Source organism: Neofelis nebulosa, chromosome 4 (assembly GCF_028018385.1).
Source record: "Neofelis nebulosa isolate mNeoNeb1 chromosome 4, mNeoNeb1.pri, whole genome shotgun sequence".
Lineage (NCBI taxonomy): Eukaryota > Metazoa > Chordata > Mammalia > Carnivora > Felidae > Neofelis > Neofelis nebulosa.
This window is the reverse complement of record NC_080785.1, coordinates 110,800,501-110,826,514: the sequence shown is the minus strand read 5'-3', so window position 1 is coordinate 110,826,514 and position 26,014 is coordinate 110,800,501. Positions and strand designations below refer to the sequence as shown.

At 46.4% G+C, this 26,014-nt stretch overlaps 1 protein-coding gene across 2 annotated transcripts in view; it reads right to left on the bottom strand.

Annotated features, from left to right (window-relative positions):
* The window catches only part of CHCHD6 (coiled-coil-helix-coiled-coil-helix domain containing 6), a 251,132-nt gene extending 248,513 nt beyond the window's left edge, over window positions 1–2,619 (bottom strand). Inside the window, exon 1 of one of the 2 annotated variants that reach the window (XM_058725768.1) lies at window positions 2,416–2,619. In XM_058725768.1, coding sequence (XP_058581751.1) covers window positions 2,416–2,502 — 87 coding nt within the window. In that variant the 5' untranslated portion in view covers window positions 2,503–2,619. The remainder of the gene's footprint in view (window positions 1–2,415) is intronic. The other variant, XM_058725766.1, reaches the window with a different exon arrangement.
* Between the last annotated feature and the right edge of the window lie 23,395 nt (window positions 2,620–26,014).

Here is a 26,014-nt window from a genome sequence, read left to right as displayed (position 1 = left end):
GGGGCCATGCACCCCACTGTGTGCCTCTAGGCAAGTCATTTATTCTGATGAGTTTGCAGTCAGTCACCAAACCTCCCTCTAATTTTAACAGTCTCTGGGAGAACTAAGTGAGGAGCCAGTACCCGTCGCACAATTTTCAGGCTGCCTTGCATATCACTGGGGGAGGGAGCTTGGAGTAGTGAGAAAAGGTTGTTTCTTGCACCCAAAAGATCTGGACTAAAGTCCCATCAGTCACTCAGATAATACCTCAAAGTTTGAACAGCCCTAAGCCTGATTCTCCATCTTTTTTTTTTTTAATTTTTTTTTAACATTTTATTTATTTTTGAGACAGAGAGAGACAGAGCATGAACGGGGGAGGGTCAGAGAGAGGGAGACACAGAATCCGAAACAGACTCCAGGCTCTGAGCTGTCAGCACAGAGCCCGACGCGGGGCTCGAACTCACGGACCGTGAGATCATGACCTGAGCCAAAGTCGGACGCTTAACCGACTGAGCCACCCAGGCGCCCCTGATTCTCCATCTTTAAAGAGAACTTACACTTTGCGGATCTAAGGGAACTAGATGTAAAATGTACTAGTCTGATATCATACCGCCCCCCCCAAAAATGATCCTCTGTCAACTTAGAGGAACTCAACTTCCTTGAATCTTAGAAGACCTGACTTTGACCTAATTTTCCAACATTCCCAAACACAGAATACCAGGTGACAAAGGTGAGAGAGCACCCAAATACAGCCAAGGATGTTTTTCTAAATTCCAATTCAGCTCCTGCCTCTCAACCTTCAAACAGGAGCCAACTCCTCCCTGTTTTGTCCTCATCAAGAGCCCGGTCAAGACTAGATAAGGCCTAGCAAGCACCAAATGTGCTAAGTACTATCCTAGACTAAGAATAGAGACCCCCACAAAACACTACTGTTTCTAAGCACTTACACACACATATCTTAGACAGTAACTAGGATTACACACCCTCCCCTGATTTTTCTAAAAACACAGGGATTGAGATTCAAATAATAAGTTGTTCACCCAAGGGCACACCGCTAATGAGCATCTGCTCAGAAATCAGACTTCCTGAGGTCTTTTTCTAAGTTACTCTGTAATTTAACTAATTCACCTACACCCCGATCTGTGCATTCTATTTCAACATGGTTGCTATTTCACTGGTCTTATCCATTGAACCACTCAACAATGGTTTACAAACCACCCACTATGTGCCAGGCACAGGTGTATGAACTGCAGCATTCAGCCAACAGGGCTTGGAGTTGGCCTCCATCAATCCCAGCTCTCCCTCTTGTCATCTAGGTGACCTTGGTAAGTTACTTCACCTCTCAGTGCCTTACTTGTCCTTATTGGCAACTAGAATTCTACCTCTCCCACAGGGCTGTTGAAAATTAAATGAGAGGTTGCCTGTAAAGGATTCAGAGGAATCCATGGTCCCCACTAAGAACTCAAATGTGAGCTGCTTTTATTATTCCTCTAAATTCTGGGGATAGAGTCTTGAAAAGGACAAGAGCCTTGGTCTCAAGGAGCTTTCGCTGTGGTGGGAAACACAATAAACAAGTTAACTATCAATAGAGGTTCCCAATGGTGATTCTTCTATGAAAAAAAAAAAAAAAATGTGTGATAGTGTGGGTGGGAAGCTACTTTAGATTGACCGGTCACCTAAGGATACTCAGATGATTCTCAAACTGTGACAGTATGATAAGAGCCTCATCTAGGAAAAGACAGAGAGCAGAAAACAGCAAATGCAGAGGTCCTATGCTTGGAACAAGCCAACATCTTGCAGTCAGGAAGCCAGTAAATAGACGGGAGGTGGGAGGGAGGGAACTGGGTGAGATGCGGGCACACGGGTCAGCAGAACCGCTTTGTAAAACAAGGTAAAGAGGTTCCTCTTCATCTTAAATGCACTAGACATCCACTGGAGAGGATTAAGCAAGGGGAAGGGCATATGATCTGATTCACAACTTTTAAACTGCTCCTTCGGCTGCGGTGTCGAGAATCCGAGAGCCTCAGTGAAGAGGCAGTTGCGTTGTCCTGGACTGGAAGCATCCCACGTACATGTAACACGACGTGTGCACTGGGGTGCAGGGGAACAAATGCAGGTCTGCAACAACTCAACCGGAGCTGGAATGCGGCCTCCCCACCTCTCCCCATTCTCCGCTTTCTCCCCGGATGCCAGGGTAGTGAAGCCTGAAGGTGGCCACTGCCCAGATGGCGGACACCGGGCATCCCCCGAGTCTCGGGTCCCTCACGTACACGGCGGAGGGAGAGATGCTCGCCACCAGGGCGTTGGGAGGGCTCAATGAGCGAGGCGCGCCCGCCCAATCTCGGGCCCGAACCTCCCCTCAGGCTGGCCTGCGCCCTCCACGCCCACCCGGCCCAGGCCGCGCTCGCTCTTCGCGCCCGCCGGCGGCCAGCTCACCCGGATGCCCTGCAGCACCCGGACCCGCTCCTCTTCGTCCATTCCGAAGGACACCCTGCGGGCCTCGCTGCTCTCAGTGCTCCCCATGGCAAGAGGCGAGCCGGCAGGCGGCCACGCGACTCAGCTCCAGAGCAACCAGACGGACGCCAGGCTCTGGCTCCCTATGCGCCCCGCGCTTCCCGGGACTCGGGCTGCTGCGGCACAAGCCAACAAAGCCCCGTCCTATTGGCCGCCGCCGGAGGTTCAGCCAATTATGTGGCGCGGGCCCGCGGGGCGTTGTGGGGGTTGTAGTCTCCAAGATCCGAACTGCCCATCTGTAACTAGCGATCACGCGGAGGCATGGTGCGTGAGCGGTGGAAAGCGCGTTAGAGTGCAGCAGCCAGGGGAAAGATCACCCTGGAAGCAGAATCGAGGGTGATGATCTAAGGCCAGGAGACCAGCGGGGAGTCTGAGGCAGGCATGTCAGGGCGACCTTCGCATGGTTTGCTGCTTGGCGCCTTCAGCAAACTCGTGTTGAGCGGCGCTCAACTAAGAACTGGGCAAACATTGAACTAGCCGCGGAGAATGCAAAGACGAACAAGACACGCCCAGCGATCGTGAGGTTTAGATGCAATGGAAGGAACAAATGAAAAGACAAACAAGCAAGCACATAAACTTACTAATCACTGTGATAAATGCCAAAAACGGAAAACTACATCACAATGCCAGGGCGGAAATTAATAGGAGGGGGCCTCCTTTAATTTGAGAGGCCAAAGCAACCTCTCTGAGAAGGAAACATTTGAATTGAGACTTTAGGATGAGTAGGAGTCAGACCGGAGAAGACGGGAAGAACTTGGCTAGGAACCAACCAGTATAAAGGCCCTGAGGCAAGGAAGACCTTGCCACCCACATTCAAGAAATAGAAAGGGGCATGGCCATGTGACTGGAAAGTGAGAAGGGAGCCATAGGCAAGAAGGCCAGAGGAGCCGGAAGGGTTCAGATCACGTAGGGCCTTATAAGCCAGGGTCAAAATTTTATTCTAAATGCCCTGGAATGCAGTGAATGATCATAGGCATTTAGGAAATATTGGCCAATGAGCACACATGCCATGCATTGAGTGCAGTATACCAAGCATTGTGTTTATGCTTCTCATACAGGATCATATGTGTAATGGAGGAACATAAATGATTGCAATTTACTGCCACAGTGACCTTGAATGAAGCCCCCTTTTATTCAACTGAGTTTCTGAATGGCTTTGATTTACCAAGGTGGGCCTGGACGTGAGTTTGGAATTGAACCGAGGCACACTGGATTGCTGCATGAAATAGCAAGAATTATTTGGAGCTGCTTTGGAGAACCTGGAAAAGAAGGAGTGAGGAGGAGAGAGACCAATGAGAATAGCTTCAGTGAAGAAGCCAGTGAACATTCCAGAGGTGGGGACAGAGGATTTTTATGAACAAAGGTATCTGCTACTGTCATTGAAAATACTTTGATTTGGGGCCTTTGATTTGAGTCACCTGGGTGACTCAGTCAGTTAAGCGTTCGACTTCAACTCAGGTCATGATCTCATGGTGCATGGGTTCGAGCCCTGCATCAGGCTCTATGCTGACAGCTCAGAGCCTGGAGCCTGGTTCAGATTCTGTGTCTCCTTCTCTCTCTGCTCCTCCCCCACTCACACTCTTTCTCTCTCTGTCTCAAAAATAAGTAAACATTAAAAAAAAAAAAAAAAAAAAGAGGGGCCCGTGGGTGGCTCAGTCGGTTAAGCCTCTGTACTTTGGCTCGGGTCATAATCTCACGGTTCATGGGTTCGTGGGTTTGAGCCCCTCGTCGGGCTTTGCGCTGACAGCTCGGAGCCTGGAGCCTGCTTTGGATTTTGTGTTTCCCTCTCTCTCCGCCCCTCCCCTGCTCGTGCCCTGTCGCTCTCTGTCTCTCAAATAAACGTTGGAAAAAAATGTTTTTAATTAAAAAAAGAAAATGCTTTGATTTGTAAATCTCCCTCCTGCCCTTCTCTCCTCCCTTTCTCCCCTATAAGCAGAGCCCGAGAAAGTGATTCTGGTTCAAGTGGTTTATTGGGGAGTGCCTCCAGAGAAATGAAGGAAGGGAACAGGATGAGGTGGGAGAAAGCTAAGTAAAGATGTGGTCAAAACTGGAGACTGGCTGCGGCCTAATTCTGGGTGGAGTGGCAGTGGGGGCGGTGCTCTAGAGAACAAATTATATCCAAAATTGGTTTCATCATTTGACAAGGGGACAGACCTTCTGTGGCCCACATCAGTCAGTTAGTGACAGCCCAGGACAATTCCCCAGTGAAGGGGGCGTCTGTGAGCTGCCAACAGCTCACAGCCACAGAAGCTGGGGGATGGTCTCACCAGCTGGTAAAAAATCTGGGTGGGGTACTATCAGTATCCACTCATGCTGCACATGTTTTTGAAGGTCTCCCAAACACCCAAACATCTATGGCTATGGAGGGGGCCGGGGGTGTAAAAACTGAGGGAAGGGATGGGCTTCTCTTCTGGGTCAGATGATGGAATAACACCCTGAACTGATTCCGCAAAACGGGAGTCCGGACCGCAGATCTGAGCATGAGACGGTGTGCAGTCTTCCCCACCTCCACTGTGTGCAAAATCTGGGGAGAGAATCAGAACCCCAGAAGACTTAGAATGGGGGTTACAGTGCCAGCAGCCTAGCTGAGCCTCATGACAACCAACCCGATGAGTTCTATACTGCAAATAGGGGAAGATAACATGACATAAATCCAAAGTAGGATGAATAAAGGCAGTGGCATAGGAATGCAGAGGAAAGGAGGGGAAGGGAGATTTATATATTTTGAAGACCTTTGTGTCAGGTTCCATGACACAAGCATCACTTGTGTGCAGTTAATACATAATCAATTCATTTAATCCTGGAAACCATCCAGAGGGAGTTATTTCCCCATTCTAAGGCCTAGGAAACTGAGGCTTTGGGGAGGTAAGGTGTTGTAACAGGCCTACTAGTTGCTGCCCAATACCCATTCTCTCCTTCCTTACAACAGAACCCCAATCTCCTTCAGTGCAGCAACGTACCTGGTTAGAAAAATTGGCGAAATTCAGAACAATTTGAGGATTATAACAATTTGACAATTTGAGCTTATAACATATTAATTTTTTTTAATCCAATAGTCATGTGTTGAAAGAAAAGGTAGGAGAAAAAATGGATCACTTTACAAAAGAATGCCAGCAAATCAATGTGGGATTTAAAAATCACCACAGCCTGAGCCTGGGTGGCTCAGTTGGTTAAGTGTCCGACTTTGACTCAGGTCATGATCTTGCGGTTTGTGAGTTTGAGCCCTGTGTCAGGCTCTGTGCTGAGAGCTCAGAACCTGGAGCCTGCTTCAGATCCCGTGTCTCCCTTTCTCTTTGCCTCTCCCTGCTCACTCTCTGTCTCTCAATAACAAGTAAACATTAAAAAAAATTTTTTTAATTAAAAAAATCACCATTGTGCAAGGCTCAGTGAAGCAGGTGAATCGGGCAAAAATCATCAATGGATACTAAAAGCATTGAGTGAAAGGTGGTTAGAGAACAGGATATTCAGGTAACCTGCAAGTTTCACTGCAGATTTCTTAACTATTACAAAGGGAAACGGGATTACAGTGACATGACCTGGGTGTGGCTGCCTTAACCAAATGGTCAGATTTAGGATACAAAGAGTAGGACCATCAAACTTGATGTCCCTCCTGACGGAATGCAGTAAAGCGCACACACAGCTCCTGTGGAGTGGTATCAAAGATGTGTGACCTGAATCTAATCAAAAGGAAACAAGCAGGCAGATCCACAATGTGAAACCTTCCATAAAACAACTGTCCTGGACTCTTCCAAAAGGTCAATGTGGAAAACAAAACAAAACAAAGATGCAGACAATGAAATGTAACCAAGAATCTTGATTAGATCCCGGATTAAAATGACAACAGCAAAGGGGTACCTGGCTGGCTCAGTCGGTTAAGCATCTGACTTTGACTTAGGTCATGATCTCTCGGTTCCTGGGTTCGAGCCTCCCATTGGACTCTGTGCTGACAGCTCAGAGCCGGGAGCCTGCTGCAGATTCCGTGTCTCCCTTTCCCTTTGCCCCTCCCCCACTCACACTCTGTCTCTTTCTCTCAAAAATGAATAATCATTAAAAAAATTGTTTTAAATGACAACAGTAAAAACAACAACAATGACGCTATAAAAAGGTACTTGGGATGACTGAGAAAGTTTTGGATACAGAACAACGTCCTAGGTGATATTATTGAATTAATGTTTATTTTCTTGTTCTTGGGAGATGTATACTAAAGTACTTGGGGGTGGAGTATCCTAGTATCTGCAACGTGCACTTAAACCATTCAGAAAAAGTGTTCACGATAGGTGAATCTAGGTGATTCCTAGATTATATAGGGATATATGTATATATTAGAGTCCATTGTATTACTCGTTCACTGTTCATATAGTCTTGAAAAATTTCGGAATAATAAGTAGGAGGGAAATAAAATGAAATCCTGCACCTTGCAGGGTGCCTGAGTGGCTCAGTTAGTTGAGTGTCTGACTTTGGCTCAGGTCATGATCCAATGCTTCATCAGGCTCACTGCTGTCAGCGCAGAACCCGCTTCGGATCCTCTGTCCCCCTCTTTCCCTGCCCTTCCCCTGCTCATGCTCTCTCTTAAAAAAAAATGCACTTGGCAAAAAATATCTCCTGCCCCGGGTTTCCTTGACTGTGGCATCACCTGGAAGTGACCTTGTGACCTAGCTTTAGCCAAGGAGGCTCTTGAGCAGTGTAGTACCTGGAGAACAGCACAGGGCCTGAAGAGAGCAGTAGGACCCCGGGCATATTATTGAATATCTTTGTGCCTCAGTTTTCTGGTGGATATGTGTCGTGTTGATACTACACTCCTAGAGCTCAGCACTTAGTGAACTAAGTTGGTGACAGCAATTATTATCGAAGGATTTTGTTTTTGGAGATAATACTTTGGCAACTAGTATAGAGGGTGTGTTGGAGAGGGCCTTGTGTGGAGGGGCTTCTCTTAGATTGAGTTCTCCAAAATCAAATGAGGAAGAGAAGGGCTGGTAGAGTAGAAAAGTAAGAAAAGTAATTTACTTTGTCCGTGTTAAAAGCCAAAAGGGAGCTTTCTCCATAAGATCAGGAAAAAGACAAGGATATCTCCTTTCATCGCTTCTGTTCAGTTTGTACAGAGGTTCCAACCAGGGCAGAAAAGACAAGAAAATGAAATAAAAGTCATCCAGATTGAAAAAGAAGAAGTAAAACAATCTCTGTTTGCAGATAATGTGGTCTCGTATATAGAAAATCCTAAGGAATACACACACACACACACACACACACACACACACGCATGCACGCACGCATGCACACTCAACAGGGCTAATAAGCAAGTTCAGCAAGGGTTCAGAATATAAGTTCAATACACAAAAATCAGTTCTATTTCTATACACTCACAAAGAACAATCCAAAAATCATATGAAGAAGATTCCAGGGGTGCGTGGGTGGCTTAGTCAGTTAAGCGTCCAACTCTTGATTTCGGTTCAGATCCTGCTTTCACACTTTGTGAGTTCAAGCCCCACATCAGACTCTGTGCTGACTGCTTGGGATTCTCTGTCTCTCCCTCTCTCTCTGTCCCTCCCCCACTTGTGCTGTCTCTGTCTTTCTGAAAATAAATAAATCAACTAAAAAAACAAAAACAAAAAACAAGGGCAAGGTACCTGAATAGACATTTCTCCAAAGAAGATTTACAAAAAGCCAGCAGGTACATGAAAAGATGTTCAACATGACTAGTCATTAGGGAAATGAGCATCTAAACCACGATGAGATATCACCTCCTGTTAGAATGGCCATCCCTGAAAAGACAAGGGGTTAACAAATGATGGCATGGATGTGGAGAAAGGGGAATCCTTGTGCACTGTTAATGGGAATGTAAACTGGTGCAGCCATTCTGGAAAACAGTATGGAGGATCTTCAAAAAATCAAAGATAGAATCACCATATGATCCAGCATTTCTGCTTCTGGGAATATATCCAAAGATAATGAAAACACTAACTCAAAAAGACATCTGCAGCAGTATTTACAATAGCCAAGGCATGGAAACAACCTAAGTGTCCATCAGTAGAGGAAAGGGAAAAGAAGTGGTATATATGTATAGTACAGAATATTATTCAGCCATTTAAAAAAATGAGAAAATCCTACCATTTACAACAACATGGATGGAACTTGAGGGTATCGTGTGAAGCGACACAAGTCAGACAGAGACAGACATGTTCTCACTTATAGGGGGGAATTAAAAAAAAAAACTCATAGAAAAAGAGATCAGAGCTGTGGTCACCAGAGGCAGAGGGCGGGGGAAGAGGGAATTGCCGAAGGTGGTCAAAAGACACAAACTTGCAGTTATAAGGTAAATCAGTCCAGTGACTTATTGGCTAACATCCCATGGTAACATTTCCTGTATATTTCCAGTAAAGTCATTAGGAGAGTACATTCCAGGTAAGTACATTCCAAAAATCCAAAGTACAGTCCAGGAAAGTCTTTAGGAGAGTAAATCCTGAGAGCTCTAGTCACAAGGAGAAATTAATTCCTTTATTCTTCTTTCTTTTGTTCTTGTATCTATATGAAAAGATGGATGCCAGCCCAATCTTTTATGGTAATATATGTAAGTCAGACCACCATGCTGTAAGCCTTCAACTTACACATTCTTGTATGTCAATTATTTCTCAATAAAACGGGGAGAAAAAGAAAAACAAAGAGTAGGCTCCGGAGACTAGAGAAGTGGACCCCTGCTTTTCTCTGCCTCAGTGACCCCTCACTTCATGTTCTACTCATTGGGTCACATGGCTTCACCCAGACTGTGAGGGCTGAGGAGTGCGGTCTCCTCTGAATAGAAGGAAAGAGGGGAGTGCTATCTAAGCACCAGGAACATCAAGCCCAACTGATGAATGAACAACACTTTGCTCCCTGACTGTTCTCTGGGAAGTTCCATATAAGAAAAATGGACTGATAATAACTAAGAAACTCCAGATGCTGAAATGCCCTACTGAGATCACAATCCATTTTGTGAATAGATGTATCATGATAACCGCATCCACGTCTTCTGCCATGCAGTAGTTGTCTTCCATAGATCTGCCTTAAGAAGATGCTTCCTGGGTGCTGAAATTGTCACTCTGTGATGCTGACGTGGATATATCTTTGAAGGCATGACTTGAGCCCCTCATACCCAACCCCAGAGGCCTGAAGAACAAGAAACCGCTGGATTTGGGGGCCAGTGTACCCTGGAGCCTGTCGAGGCTCGCTATCGAGGACTTTGTTGAGAAGACTGAAAGCTGGGTGGGTTTTGAGAGGTGGAGCAGGGGTAGGGACAGGGCCGGCAGGATTGAAGAAGAGTAGGGTTTGGCATGAAGGAAGGGAAAAAGACGGACACTCTGCAGGAAGCGGAAAGCTGGGGAAAGTGGTCATGGTTAAAAGTGGCAGATGACTAGATTCAGTTCTGTGGTGTGTGACAGGACCCTCTCCTCCATCTCTGTCTCATCTTCAGTAAGAGGTTCGTCTCAAGCATCCGTGCTTTTCAACTAGATTAGGTAGTTTGATGCAACAATGTTTGGATCTGGCTCCTAGCAGACTAGACGGACCTCCCCCAGATTCACCCTTGCCATTGCTAAAGACCCTTCTCTTAGAGAGCGGTTGGCCAATGGTGGACCTAAGGAAGGAGACAGGGCCCAGAGTACCAGAGAATTGGACATGGCGGGGAAAACGCTGGAATGTTTGGTTGAATCATGAGGATGCAAGCCTAGAGTGCCAAGTACATGACTCAAAGCTTGAGGCAGTGGACAGTGGAGAACTCTTGGTTTTTGGAGCTGGGGAGGCATCTGGTCCAAGTCGTGCTTTGGGACGCTCTCTTCAACCCCAGAATGGAGGATGTCTCTGGAGAAGCCCTGGAGATGGTCGATGATGAAGCCCGTCCCTGAAACACAACCTGGTCAAAATGCAGAGAGCACTATTTGATCTCCACTCTGATCTGAAGTTTAAGGCCATCTGCACTACCCTCCCCCTTGCCTGGCCCTTGACATTGCTGGTTAGGGGAACCTCCTTTCCCAGCCCTGTGTTTCCACAGGAAGAACACCCATTAGCATAACACTTTTTTTTTTAATGTTTATTTATTTGTGAGAGAGAGACAGAGAGACAGAGCACAAGTGGGGTAAGGGGCAGAGGAAGAGAGAGACACAGAACAGTCTCCAGGCTCTGAGCTGTCAGCACAGAGCCTGACGTGGGGCTTGAACCCATGAACCGTGAGATCATGACCTAAGCTTAAGTTGAACACTCAACCGACTGACCACCCAGGCGCCTCTTAGCATAACACTCTTGGTCCATCTATGGTGGCTTGAATTTCGAGGAGGGATTTAGTGTGTGACACTTGTAGGTTTCACCCTCCAAGGTCTGCCTATATGGAACACGCGCATCTCCAAGTGGGGAACTTAGTAAGAGTCTGGATCCACCAGCTATCAAGGCTCTTCCCGTCTTTCTCCTCAGCATGTGATCACGTCTGTCCTCATGGTGTCAGGATGTCAGCCTCAGCTCTGGGGATCTGCCCATCATGGCTGGCTGGAAGAAGGGTTCCCTCCCTCTCTGCACAAAGGAAATCTTTCTCAGAAGTTACATCGGCCAGTCATGGGTCACACTCTACCCTAAACCAGGCCGTGGCAAAGGGGACAGGATGGCCACAACCACTTTAGAGCAGCGGGATCATATCCTGGGCTGGACACACCACCTGAAGACAACAGCCCCACCCATACCTTCCTAAATAGTCCCTTTATTATTCAAGTGGCCCTTTTGAGCAGCCTTCTGTTTCCTGCCAGGCCTGGATTGTCCCAGGGCTGCTGGGTGTGCAGTGCAAGGTGTGTTGTGTGGCACATCGCTGAGAATGAGTGTGAGTGTGTGTGTGTGTGTGTGTGTGTGTGTGTGTGAACAAGGGAAGGGAGGGAGCAAACCCAGACAATGAAGCTGCCCCATCCATTGTTCCCAGGCCCTCACCAGGGCTCAGGTCCCCCGCTGGCTGTCCTAAAATCCGGGAAGTTCCCGGTGTGAAACAAAGCCTCCAGATGGAATGAATCAGCTGAAAAGCGTAAGTGGATCAAGCAGAAAGTCAGGATCAGCTTCCTGGCCCTAATTTCCTATTCTGCTTCTCTGAGTTTTCAGCTTCAGCTTCTGCCCTGGATTTAACTGCTCAGCCCTGCGAACGGCTGCTTAGCGAGCAGAACAGCCAGCTGGGGCAGGCAGGATCAGGCTCCCTGGAGCCCGGATTGTCTACACCCCAGCAGTTGCACTGCGGGAAGGTCACCCCCTTCCTGAGCAGAGCTGGCTGGGAGTTGGGGAGGCAGGGAACGTGCATGGCCAAGGATTGCAGTGGAAACAGAGGGAAGCTGGCTCCACAAAGTCAGGGGGGCCACAGAACTCACAGCAAGGGCATGGACACCAGAGACTGCTTAGCCAGATTCCCATTTCTTCTCTAATTAGTCTCCCTTTACACACACACACACACGCACACGCACACGCACACGCACACACTCATGCACAGCTGTAATCTGAAAGGCAGACCCAGACCCAGGTGGAGGCTGGGCTTCCTACCCTGCTTCAAGCAAAGTCTCTGGTGTCTGGGGCCTAGCGTGCTTAGCACACCCAGAGCAGGTTGGGACGTGGGCAACCACAACCAGACAAAAGCTCACAAAGTCAGGGCTCCAGAGTAGCCCAGAGCACGCCACGGCTCCCGGGCCCTGGGCAAGTGGCAGGTCCCAGACCAGAGCCACAGGGTTCTTGGAGACCTGCTGACCCGGACCTGCCCCTGCTGCTCCCCTCACCCCCCACCGCCAGGAACACCCCCTCCTATTCTTCCCAGGGAACGTCTCCTCTTCAAGGGAGTCTTAATCCTGACGTGGGGCGACCAGATTGGGTGGAGGCCTGAGGCGCAGGCGGGGGAAAGAATTCGGATACGAGGGAGCAGCAGGGGGCAGAAGAGCAAAGGAGAGACGGTGCCCAGAGGCGGTGGGGGTGGGGTGGGGGGTGGGGGCGGGGCTGGAGTTATGGGGGCTGTGGGGAGGTATGGGAACAGATAGAATTTCCCTTTTTTTGGTCCTTGCGCCCGAACATATGAGTAGTCCCTGGGTCAGCTGGGCTATTATTGTGAGGCGGGTCCTCATGACCCTGTTTGCACTCAGCCCCGAGGTCACCGTGGGCCCCTTGACCTTAGTGAGTTTCCCATTGCTCAAGCTTGTTGCCTAAAAGCGGCCTCTTCAGATGTCACCTCCTGAGCCAGGCCGCCTCTTCCCCCCTCACACTCCTGTGTTTTACTTTCTTCTTCCCTGAAAAAAAAAAAAAAAAATCACTGTCTGGATCTTTGTTGCTTATATATTTGTTTATGGTTGGTCTCCAGCCAGTATCACTGCAACACATGCACACAGAGCTCCTAAGGTAGAAGCTTCAGAGAAGAGGCCTGCATCTGCTCCATCTATCCCTGAATCCCTAGCATGTAGCCCAGGGCCTGGCACAGAGTGGGTGCTCAGGAAATCCTGACTGGATGAATGAATGAATGAATGAATGAATATGAACCCCCATTAGAGAGAGAAGGAAGTGAATGATTAAGAGTAAAGACTTGCCTTTCAATCCCAGCTGTGTTGTGTGATCAGTAAGTTACTTGCCCTCTCTGTGCCACAGTTTCCCCATCTGTAAAGCAGGGATAAGCACCAGCACATGCCCACGGGGTTGGTGCGGGATTGCATGAGTTAATACGCATATTGCCCTAGAACCTGGCAAAGAGGAAATACTCAATTATCAGTAGTTATTATTATGCTATCCATCATCCTGAGAAATCTGCCGAATGAGGCTCAGGTAAGAGACGAGACTTGCCTGAGGTTACACAGCTAGAAGGTGGCAGAGACAGGATTTGAACCCACATATCTAAAACGTTAGGGTCCTTTCTAGGGTCCCACTTGGACTTAGCACACTATCCCCTTGGAGTGTGGCCTGTCTGGCCCTTGGGTATGGCATTTAGGAGCTGGGATGAAGGCAGCCTGGTTATCGACCCACGTGACCATTGGTAGTCCAGGCTTGAGGCCCGAGAAGGCATGTGGACATGGGACAGGGAAAGAGAGGCTGCTGGTCCAGGAGGCTTGGCACCCTGCTCCCTCTGGCTACCATTCGTGATAGGGAAACCATGTTGGCACCCAGCCTGGGAGGAGCCGCCCCCACCCCCGGCTTCTGGCCCCACTGGTGATTCCTTCCACCTCTGTAGCTCACATGAGAAGTCACAGAGCCATCCCCCTTCCCCATCATGGGACTCTTAGAGTTCAAGGTTTATGAATATGTTAAAATGCACCCGCAAGCTTTAAGGAAATAACAAGAGCTACAAATTGACACGATTCCTTGGAGAGCTCAGTGGTAATCCTAGTTGCCTACTTGGCACTTGGTTTTCCAGCCTTTTGCATCAATTAGCAGAGGAAGAGAGAGGCCTACCCCTGAGTCCCCCAGGAGCTCTGAGCTGCTGCGGGAGCCTCCTTCAGAACAGTGTGAGGAGCATGGCAGGGGTCACCTTCTCTGCATTCAAGCCTATTACCCAAGTCCTGCATAGAGCAGAGGCCACACCAGAGTGTGGCTGGAGGACTTTATCCTCTCTGTCACTCCTACTTAGTCATGCTAAACAAAGTACCCTCTAAGTAGAAAACCTGTGTTTGCATTGCAAACAGAGCTTCAAGACAAGATCTCCCAAAGCTCCCCTCGCCTCACAGGTGGCTTGCACAATTTTGTGCTTATTTGCACAAACTCTTGCACATCCGATGCATGTCAGAGCCTAGAACACAACAGGAATTATCAATATTTGCTGAGTGACAGTGTGACTTGCAAATACAGCATCATCGTGTGGGTGGGCATGCTGCAGGAGGGCTGGTGCCCAGAGGGCCCTGGAGCCCCAGGGAGCATGAGGAAGGGTCTGGAGAGGAATGGCCTCCCGAAGATGGAGAGGGGACATGCCAGGCAGAGCACCGGGGAGGGCCAGGAGACGGTGGGGCCTCAGAAAGGCATGTGAGCCAGGATGCAAAATCAGCAGCCGTCTAATCTTTTTGGGGGGACTTCCCAAAGAAGTGAGGCCAGGCCTCTTGCTGGACTCCTTCTGGTCGTTGTAACAGTCGTGATAACAGTAACGCCAAAGGGTAAGAAGCAGCAACCAACAAGGGCCAGGCTGAGCTGGCTTGAGCTCTCCTCTCAAGCTCATCTCCAAGGAGCATGCTACCTGACCACACAGACCATTTCCCGGGCCTTTCTGATGGAGGTGGGAAGAAGATCGGGGAATGTTCGGATCTAGAGTAATCCTCAAACAACCCGGTTCGGTAAGTATTACTATGACTACTATTATTCCCCCTTCAGGGATGATGGCCCTGGTCAGGAGGGACCCAGCCTCCACGGCACACAGCTATATAATTGGTGGGGGGCCCGGAGGGACCACCGCTTGGAGCTGGTGTGGCAAGGACACACCACACTTTAAAAGGGCTGAGCCTCCTGATTTCACACTTGTCCGGGGAAAGGGACTCCAGCCTGGTAGCAGTTTTTCACTCAGGGAACAGACCACCCACCAGTGCCTTCCTCCCACCCTTCTGATGGACTCTTACGACTAATACAAACCATGCTATGACAAACCATCGTGTGGGTGTCCTTGTGCACCTGTGCAAGGTTTCTGAAGCACAGATTCCTAAAAGTGAAGCTGCCATTCAAGGCATGAGTCCCACTCAGTCTGTACCAACCGTTCTACCTGCCACCAGTGCGTGAGAATGCCAACTTCCCCCCACCTTTGCCAACAGAGGTGGTACCATTTAATTTTTGCCAGGGTGATGGAGGAAAAAAATACTCGTTTCCGTTTTAGTTGCAACTCCCTAAATATTCCATCTAAAATACCTCTACGTTTGTTTATCGGTCATTGATACTTCTTTTGAAACGTCAATTGCCTTTTCATCTATTTCGTCCACCTTGTCTGTCTTGTTTCGGGTCCTTTTGTTATTGATTTGTAGGAGCTCTTTATATGCTCTGGGTGTTACTTCTTTCTTTCAGACGTTTTAACTGTTTTCTCCCAGCCTCCCACTTGTCTTTTAATTTTATGTTATATTTTTTTAAATTTTATGTTATTTTTTGACAAACAAACTGAATTTTGTGTTCAGCCAAATCTCTAAGTCACGCCCCCCCCCTTTTTTTATTTGTAGATGTTATGTATTTGTAAGGAAGTATCTCCTACTAAGATTGTAAGCAGGATTTTTTTACGTTGACTTTTTAAAACTATTGGTAATTTATTTTTATTATGCCATGGTCCTGCTATACAGGATTTTTTCCATATAGACGGTCAATTGCCCTCCCTAAAATTTTGTCAGTATTTCATTGTTTCACCGCTGAATTTAAAAAGCCAACTTCAGGGGCGCCTGGGTGGCTTGGTCAGTTAAGCATCTGACTTCGGCTCAGGTCATGATCTCACGGTCCGTGAGTTCGAGCCCCGCGTTGGGCTCTGTGCTGACAGCTCAGAGCCTGGAGCCTGTTTCAGATTCTGTGTCTCCCTCTCTCTCTGCCCCTCCCCTGTTCATGCTCTGTCTCTCTCTGTCTCAAAAATAAATAAACATTAAAAAAATAAATAAATAAAAAGCCAACTTCATAATCAACTATTTTTTCCATATGTATACAATATGTGTCTACATTTATCTCTCTACTCATTGGCTATTTACACAGAATTTACCACTTCTTTAATTGCTATGACTTGAGAAGATGTTTGGATATCTGACAAGGTAAATTACCCCTTATTGTTTTTCCTTTTTCAAATTGTCTTCACTACCTCTGGAAATTCCCTCCCGAGGAAAAGAAATCATTTTGTCATACACCATTAACAGTCTTACTGAGATTTTCATTGGGATTTCATTGAATTTATAGATTAATTTATGGGAGAACTGGTGTAAGTTTTATCGAAGGTCATTCAGTAAACTTTGGTAGCTTTCTTTACATAATCTGTAGACATTCTTATTAAGTTTCTTTCTAGATATTTTATGGAATTTGTTGCTTTTAAAAATGGGTTCATTTTTCATTTCATTTTCTAATTGGTTTTTGCTAGTATGTAATTAAGCTATCGATTTTTCTTCGCTGATCTAACAAGTGGCTACACTGCTTAACTCTCTTACTGGTTTGTCAAGTGATTCTCTTGAGCATTTTCTAAGGAGGTGATCATTTGGTCTGTAATCTTGGATTTGTTCTTTCTTCTCAAATGTTAATACCATTTTCCCTTGCTTTATAGTATTTGCTAGCATCTCCAATAAAAAGGTTGAATAGTGCAATAATAGTAATATTGTTTCTTTTTATTTTGTTATCAAGTATGATGATTTCTGTAGAGTCCCAATGCCCTTTATCGTATTATGAAAGAACCTAATTTGCTAGAAGCTTTGTGTTTTTTTAATCATGAAAGTACATATGTGGAATATTTTCAAAATGTCTTTGTTCTCTATGAAAATAATTATGCGTTGTTCTTGTATTCCAATAAAACAGTGATTTAAATTGGCAGATTTTTTCCCTAAAGTTTAACACATACTTGCATTCTGGAGATGTCTTTTAATAAACTGATGGATTGGATTTGCTAACTTTAAAAAAAATTTTTTTTGTAATGTTTACTTATTTTTGAGAGAGAGAAAGATGGAGCACAAGCAAGGGAGGGGCAGAGAGAGAGGGAGACGCAGAATCTGAAGCAAGCTCCAGGCTCCGAGCTGTCAGCACAGAACCCAACACGGGGCCCAAACCCACAGGCGGAGAGATCATGACCTGAGCTGAAGTCAGAACACTTAACCAACTGAGTCACCCAGGCGCCCCTGGATTTGCTAATTTTTAAAAAAGTAAAAACTCAATCACTTTAATTTTTTGAGTTGCATTTGCTGATGTTTTAAAAAAGTAAAAAATCAATTTAACTTTAAAAGGTAATATTATAAAAATGGTCTGACTTAAAATTAAAACAAGGAACACATTTGATTAATAGATGCATAACATTCACTTACTTTTTGCATTTTTATCAATTAAGGGAGAGAATGAAAGAAAAAGGATAAAGAAACAAAAAATGTAAAACTAAAGGAAAAAGGAAAGAAAGGCGTAGAGTCTTGCAAATAAACATATTCAGAAGAGATAACTCAGAAAAGATAAAAGAAAATAGACGTGTACACAGTCACAGAGATAGAGGGAGAGGGAGAAATACATTCAAACAGAAACAAGCACAGAATGACTTGTAGACAGAGTGACCTTGCTGGGTGACCCTGAATCCTCTGTGTTGCCTTTCAGGTTTCCAACCTGTATGGGATTTTATGTAGGAATTTTGCATCTATATTTATGAGCAAGATCGGCATAGAGCTTCGTTTTCCCAAGCTGTCCTCTGTTGTCCCTTGGAACGTCTATTTCACTGATCAACTGCATTGTTTGTGTTTGTAGTTTATCAACTTCTAGTTTAGTATTAATTCCATCATTCTACTGTTTGGGAGGTTTTTCAGTGGTTTTTAAAAATAGTTTCCTGATTTGAAAGTTTAGTTCATTTATCATCAACCTTTTTTTGTTTTCTAATGAGTGCACAATGTAAGCTATATTTTTTCCTTTGAGTCCTGCTTGGGCAGAAAAACACAGATTTTGTGATATGGTGCTTCTGTTGTTGTTCAGACATAAATAGTTTGTACATTACATGATATTATTTTCCCTTTAATTCAAGAGCTATTCAAATGTCTTTGTTAACGTCTATTGAATTTCATTCTGGGACTGTAGCCTGAGTAATAGCAGATTTGGGGAATTTATTAAGATTTCCTTTATGGCCTTGCACACAGTTTTTTCAAAATATTCCATTTATGGTTCAAAGAATCCTATAATCTCCATTAGCTGATCAGAAGGGTGTGTGTGTGTGTGTGTGTGTGTGTGAGAGAGAGAGAGAGAGAGAGAGAGAGAGAGAGAGAGAGAGAAAGAGAGAGAGAGATTAGCTCAAGCTCATTTGTTGTTTTGGGCAAATCCTCTTTTTACTTACTTATTTCTATGAGAGTTTTGTCAGAATTGCCCAATAAGATACTAGGATTTGGTTTGTTGTACTTGTAACTCTATCAGGTTTCTGCTCTATGTATTTTGAAGCTATGCTTCAAGTGCAATAAAAAATGATCATTAGTTACCCTGTGGATTGTTTCTTTTTTCAATATGACATATCCGCTTCTTTTATTATAAATGCTTTGGCCTTGACTTCTATTTCATCTGAATTTAATACTACCATCTTTCTTTGTTTTATTAGCGTTTTCACTCCTTTGATTTCATTTTTCCTGGATTGTTTCTTTTATCTCAAAGATATGTGTTTCACATAAAGGGTATACAGCTGCAGTCTGTATTTTTATACAACAAAAGTCTTTTTTGTTAATTAATGAGTTTAAACCATTCACATCTATTGTGATGACTGATATGAGAACTGTTCATTCCTTTTTTTTTTTGCTTGTTTTATGTGTATTATGCTTTTAAACTTTCTTTCCCCTTTTTCTTACATTTTGCCATACTGATTGAATTTTCTTTGTTAAATTATCTCACCTTTAAAAATGTATAATTAAAGGGGAGCCTGGGTGGCTCGGTCTGTTGAGTGTCTGACTCTTGATTTTGGCTCAGGTCATGATCCCAGGGTCATGGGATTGAGCCCTTAGTTGTTGGGCTCTGCACTCAGTGTGGAGCCTGCCTAAGATTCTCTCTCTCTCTCTCTCTCTCTCTCTCTCTCCCTCTACCCCCTCCCCTGCTCGTGTTCTCTCTCTCTCAAATTAAAAACAATTTTTAAATGTATAATTATAGTTAAAAATCACTGTCAGTAGCTAAGTTACTCCCACAAGAAGTCAAACAACAGTTCCACTTCCCTTTACAATACTGACCACTTCCCAAAAATTTTTGTTCCATAGGTCATTTATTTTGCTTGTCATTAAAGTATAACATACATATACCAACATGCCCAAATATAACCATACAGCTTAATTAATTTTTCCAAGGAAAACTCACTCATACAAATACTACCCCAAGCAAGACACAGAATATTACCGTTGTTCACAAAAGCCTTAGTGGTCTCCCAGTCAATTCCCCCTACCGCAGGTAAGCCTGTCACCATAAATCAGTTTGTCCTGTTTCTTAACTTTCTATATCTGCCATCGCAGAATCTATTCCTTTGTGTCTAACTCCTTTTGTTCTTCATTATGCCTCCAAGACTCCACAGAAGCATGTAGCTGTGCTGCTTTTCTTGTGCTGTTTAGTGTTCCATCCTATAACTCTCTCGTAAGTTATTCTGTTGACGAACATTTGTCAGTCCCAGTTTGCGGGTGTTACAAATAATGCTGCTACGAACACTCTAGCACTTATCTTTTTGGTACAGATATCTGTGCATTCCCCTTGCGTTGTTAACCTTAAAAATAAAACTGGCAGTTATGTTACCAGCAAAAATGGGCTTATTCGGGAATGGCAGGGCATTCAAATCTGAGCAAACTACAGCAGTACAGAAAACAAAGGAGAGCGAGACTTTTACAGAGAAAAGGATGGAGTTGGGCGGGGCTGTCATAAACAAAAAGTCCACTGGCATAAACTGGGAGTTCAAAGTAGTGGCTTTTCATTGGCTGAATCTCTCATTGGCTGGGCTGTTGCTGAGGGAGGGGGAAAAACTTTCTTCCATCTGCTGGGGTAGTAAAAGAATAGCAAAGTGGGGCGCCTGGGTGGCGCAGTCGGTTAAGCGTCCGACTTCAGCCAGGTCACGATCTCGCGGTCCGTGAGTTCGAGCCCCGCGTCAGGCTCTGGGCTGATGGCTCGGAGCCTGGAGCCTGTTTCCAATTCTGTGTCTCCCTCTCTCTCTGCCCCTCCCCCGTTCATGCTCTGTCTCTCTCTGTCCCAAAAATAAATAAAAAACGTTGAAAAAAAGAATAGCAAAGAGCATGGACTCCCAAGGTACCTCTCTTCCTGGTGGGTGGGGCTGCAGTTGACAAGGAGTGGTAGGCAGTGAAAGCTCCCCCTGCTGACCTCCCAACTTCATTTGAAACAAGGTTTCCTTTCATTAATTTTCACAGGAAACATACATGCCCAGGAAAAGAATTGGGGATCATAGGGTGTGCATATATTTAGTATTTGAGGACACTGTCAGCTTTCCAAATAGTGCGCCTGCACTGCTATTCAAAATTTCTTCCTTCAAACAATCAACACTTAATCTTAAAAGGCAGTTTTTACTGTTTTATTTGATCATTTATTTGATGCAGTGTTTATTGTACCCCATCTCTTGTGCATGTCATTTTTCTTCTCGGTAGAATTAATCTTCCAGCACTTGGGTTTTTTTAGGGAATATCTGTGGGTCTTAAATTGGCTTCTTGCATACTGAAAATGTCTTTATTCTGCCCTCACAATGAACGATGGCTTTACAATAGTTGGGCTTGGTATACAGTTGTACGTTCCAGGTGATTTTCACTGAGGACTTTGAAGATACTGCTCTCCTATCAGGTTGATCTCTTGAAGGGCTTTGTCAATCTCAGTACTCAACATTTCTTCAGTTTGGAGAGAATTTCCTCTATTATTTCTTAGAAAATTTCTTTCCTTCCATTCTCTACTTTCTCTTTCTAGAATTCTTATTTGATGCCTTTTGCAATTTTTCTGTTTGTCCTCCAAGTCCCTTAACTTTCATTTCATGTTATTTCTTTGTACTCTTGGGTCATGTTCTGGGATGATTCCTGTTAGGTTCTCTGGATTACTAATCTGACCTATATTCATTCCATTTTTCAGCCCACCTATTGAGCTTTTGTTTTTCCTAATTTAGCAATCGTGTTGATAGTGTCCTTTAAAAAAAAAAAAAGCAATATTTTTGTGCATTTCTCTGAAGCCATTACTTACATTTATTCATACTTCCTTTCTTGCTCTCTCTATTCAATCTGATTCCTCAGAGATATTTTTCAATGGTTGAATTGGTGACTCCCTTTCATAGTGTTACTATTTAAAGGACCTGGTGAAAAGGCTTTTTCATAACCCATGCTCAAATTGTCAGATCATGTCACAGATTTACAAACAGATCTGAGTCCTTAGCAGCACTTTAGCTGTGTCCGGGAAGAATAGTGGCAACCTTCGAGTTCTACCTACCTCTTCTCTTCCACCCTCCTTTCTCTTCTGCTTCCCAGGCACCCCTTCTCACTGCTCCAAAAGGGTAACTCATTGCCCCTTCTGGACAGGCCGGTTGGGTGGGCCCCAACAGAGAACTAGTTGATGGGTCCATGGGAGTCAACACTAGGTTGAGGTGTTCTCTCTGGGGACAGAAAAAAAGAGGAGGAGAAAGCCAGAAAGTGTGAAAATTCCTCCACAGTGCCAAGAGTTGAGCCAAGATAATAAGATCAGTTGACTGATCCAATATGCAGAAATGGCTGAAAAGGAAATATGAGCCTGGGTGAAGAATCAGCTTTGACACAGGTGAGAGTGGCAGGCAGGTAAGGAAGTCTGTTCCAGGTGGTTCCTGTGGATGGAATTAAGTGTTTATGGCTGTCTTTGCTGGGCCACTGGGGGACTGAGTGTGCCTGGGTTGTGTTGGCCCAAAAGTTCTTGGTGGGATAGACAAAAACTTCCAACTCCAGCCCCACTCCTATGGCGGGGGGGGGGGGGGGGGGGCGTGTCCCAGGATCCCACTCCTGAGAAGACTCCAGAGTCGTCTTCTTTCTGCTTATCCTGAGAATCGGGCTTTGTGTCTTTTGTGTCCCAGTGACTGGGATAAATACAGGATAATCCCAAATTCACAGACTGTGTAAATGGAGAAAAGTCAAGATCTTCCTCCAAGCCCAGCTTTGATATTTTTGCAACTTAGAATTTCAGTCCCGTGTGTGTTATAAACATCTTCTCTGCCAGACCTAAGAAATTCACCCACACTCCCTGACTGGTTGAGTTTTCTTCCCCAAGTCTATAGATATCCTTCATCCCTACTTGACAAAAGAGAGGTGCTTGGAGGCCTGTTTTATAGGTTTTATATTCTACAGGTTTGCTGCCCTTTACTATCACCTGTCAGATTCATAAAGCAGTGGTATGTACTCATTCCTGTTGGTTGATTTTATTTAAACACGAATCCTTGCAGCCGTTAAAAGAGGAGGAAAGGCACAGGAAGGGAGGGGCACACTCAGGCCTCCTCGTAGAAGATTCTCACGCGTGACAAGTTAAGGACAGGAAGCACAAATAATACTGCAAGATAAACAGAAATAAAACCAGCAGAATTCTGATGATCGTCAGTTCCTGGTCTCCCAAATTGGATACTGGAACTTGCAGAAACCAGTCACATCTCCAATAACTATTACTCTGCGTCTTTCACCAGCAGACAACACCTGTACGGTCGAGGGATAAGACATTCTTGTCAGTGAAATCATTCCTACGAGTGAATAAGAACCATATCCGAGAGCACGGGCTCCAGTTTTATGAGGCCATTACCTGGCCCCTGGAAGGAGAAGGGAAAGTGTGGAGGCTCAGAAATGTGGTAGTGAGCAATGCCCCCTCCCCCCACCCCCTACGCTAGGGACACAGCCTGCTCTGCCACCGCCCAGTCACATTCCCCAAGACAGCCATTCCAGTGAAATGATGAGGCTACACTTAGATACGTCGCACCTGGAAAGCAGCTAAGGTGGCAGCAGAAAGGATGTGGCCTCAAAGATATCGTCAACCTCCTTCATGCTTTTCGTCTTAACGCTTTCTAGAACCGATGAGCATCTCTCCAGCTCCTATGTATTGAAAGGACATATGCCTTTACTGGGACAGAGTCAGGTCCTGAAATGGAAGGAGGGACTGACACAAAAGAGATGATTGTGCCAACAGCACCCCCAAGACCCCCCGCCCCCACAGGCTACCAAGGTTGAACTTTCTGCTGTGTTCCTCTTCATTGCTACCACTCATGGGTGTCAGCCACGGGTCGCCATGTGCTCAGCACTGATGACACAATGGTGAAAACACAGCACACTCCCCACCCTCATGAAACTTACAGTTGTGGTAGGAGAGGGTGCCAGACGTTAATCAGAAAATCACACGAATATAGCCTTGCAAACGATGGTAAGTGAAAGGGCTCTGAGAACGTGGGCTGGGAGGGGAGGGTGGTCTAAAGCTGTTTGCAAAGGGGAAGAAGGGCCTCCCCGGTCAGGCCCCTGGGGAGAGCCCCATCCCATGCTGGTGGCTTGTCCCATGCTGTCCCCCGCAGGCATCCTTGTCCTCGCTTTCCTACCCATCTCCCTCCAGCGTCTCCTCCCCTCCTCCACCCCAGTCTCCCTTACATCCGTTCTGCCTCACGGCCCCTTACTGAGATGTGGGCTCAGGCAAGTCACAACTTCTCTGGACCTCAGTTAGTTTCCTTGTGTGTAACATGGGAATAATCAAAGCAGTTTGGAGAATCGGAGGACTGCTGTGAGGTTTCAATGGGTCAATACATGCAAAGCGGCCCGTGCACTGTATCTATCACACCCTCCTTACAACAGTGCCTTTGGAGTTTTTTACCCTTCCCAACTGTCGGCAAGCATTGCTACCCAGGATGGGGGTTCTCCGTAGTTGACCCACGGTTTTCCTTAAGAGTAGAGTGCGTCTCGCCTCTTATCATCATTGTGTCCACGCCAGGCATCTCGGCCGCAACCTTCACAGTTCACACTGTGTGCTCATAGCCATTCCCCTCGGCGAAACCGTGTCGGCCTCCCTGCACTGTTTGAGGGGAACTCATAGACCGGGAGAGGTGGAGTCACTGCGTGAGGGGACGCTCTGCGCAGGGTCCCTGTGGAGGCCCCTCTACCCGCGCGCAGGTGCTCGGGGCAGCTGGCAGCCAGGGATGCACCTGCGCCCGCGCAGCTGGCGGGGAGACAGAGACCCGCGCGGCTCGCTTCCCGTGAGGCCCACTGCCACCTGGTGGCCGGCCTCAGAAGTGCGTGCCCGGACCCCGTCGCAGTGGGCATCGAGGAGGCAGCGGGGCTGGCCAGCCCAAAGGAGCGTATCCCTGCGGGGCTACTCCACGGAAAGTGGGGATGGGTTCCTGAACAGGCTTCGGAATGCACTGAATTCGCGCAGGAGTCCTCTGGCCCTGCCAGGCCCTGGGCCCTGATCTAAAAGAGGCTGGGAGCTTTTGGCGGAGGAATACCCCTGACCCTTTGCTCTCAGGCATCCCAGGGAACTGCGGGGACACAGGTGGACGGAGGGCCTCCACATGAGGCTGGCTGCACGGAGTGCTGGCACTGAATGCAAAGACCTCAGCCAATCCGCCCAACAGGTAGCACGGCTCTTTAATCCCCTGCTCCCCCTAGTTAACAAAGATTCTGCATCTCAGACTTGAGAACTTCCTGTCCAAATTGTCCTATCAATCCCCAGGGCCGTGCAGAGACAGCGTTTCCCATCTGGGCTCTAGGTTGACAGCTCTTTGAATGGACAGTTGCGAGAGAGGCCACAGCCGATGCAGGAACCTGTGGCTGGCATGGCTTGGACAGCCACCCACCAGCCACACTCTGCCCTCCTCTCCTGGAGAATTACTCTCTATGGCCATTGGCACCCTTATCCTTGGTGGTGAGGTGGAGAGGAAAGGGGCTCGGGGGTGGGGGGGGGGCACACCAGTCTCTATAGAGGGTCTGGTTCCAGTAAAAGGGCAGCTCAGAGTCCGAAATCCCTTTTCCCAGTAGGCTGGTAGCCCTTGTGCAAAGTTGTCACCATCTCTGGTGAGATGTGAGGGACTCACTCTGTACATTCAGGACACTCTGGAGGGGTAGGAATTTCCAAGCCAAAGAAAACGAGGGTCCATTGACACACTTCTCAAAAAAAAAAAAAAAATAGTGCCGACTTGCCTTACATTTATATAACTTAAGGAAACTCAAAAGATAATAAGGCAAATCTGTTCCCAGGTGACTTAAGGGCTCTATTCATAGACAGGGGAGCAGCTGCATAATTTTAAGTTTCCGCCTGAGCAGGCACTTCCATTACCCTCAGAACCTCCATGGCTGGCTTCTGGAAAGATCAACTCCAGAAGGGAGGCGGGGGTAGGCTAGCTATTTCTTCCTGTTAGAGCCTCAGTCTGACCCTCTGCTGCCTCCATGCGTTGAGGGGGAAGGCAAGTCTCCCCTTTCAACATTCTGCTCCAGTGGTGAATTGAATTCCACTCTGGTGGTGTTCCTTAGCTCAGAGGAGCCTCTCTGGGTCTGTCCCAAGGCTTTTCTACATGTTGAATGTAGGGAAATAAACAACACTGTCTGAACAACACAGAAGGCCTGGAATTCTGATCTGGGAAATGCTCCCTTGGTGGCCAGGATGCAGAGGAAAAGAAAAGCGACCCCACCTAGAAAAAAAAAAAAAAGGTACATTTTTGGTACCTTTTAAACACTCTTATTTTCTCCCTCCTCCTCCTCCCATAGATTGGCTACAAAAGTCGCCCTTTTCCACCCCTCCATGTGTCTCTTGTATCCATCCATGACCTCAGTGATGTGTCTGTGCAGCTAGTCCCATCAAGACATACAATGTATTTCCTACCCCCTTGAATCTGAATTCGCTCTTTGCTTCCTCTGGTCAACAGAATGTGGCAGAAGTGAAGGTCTAATTCTGAGCCTAGGTCTCA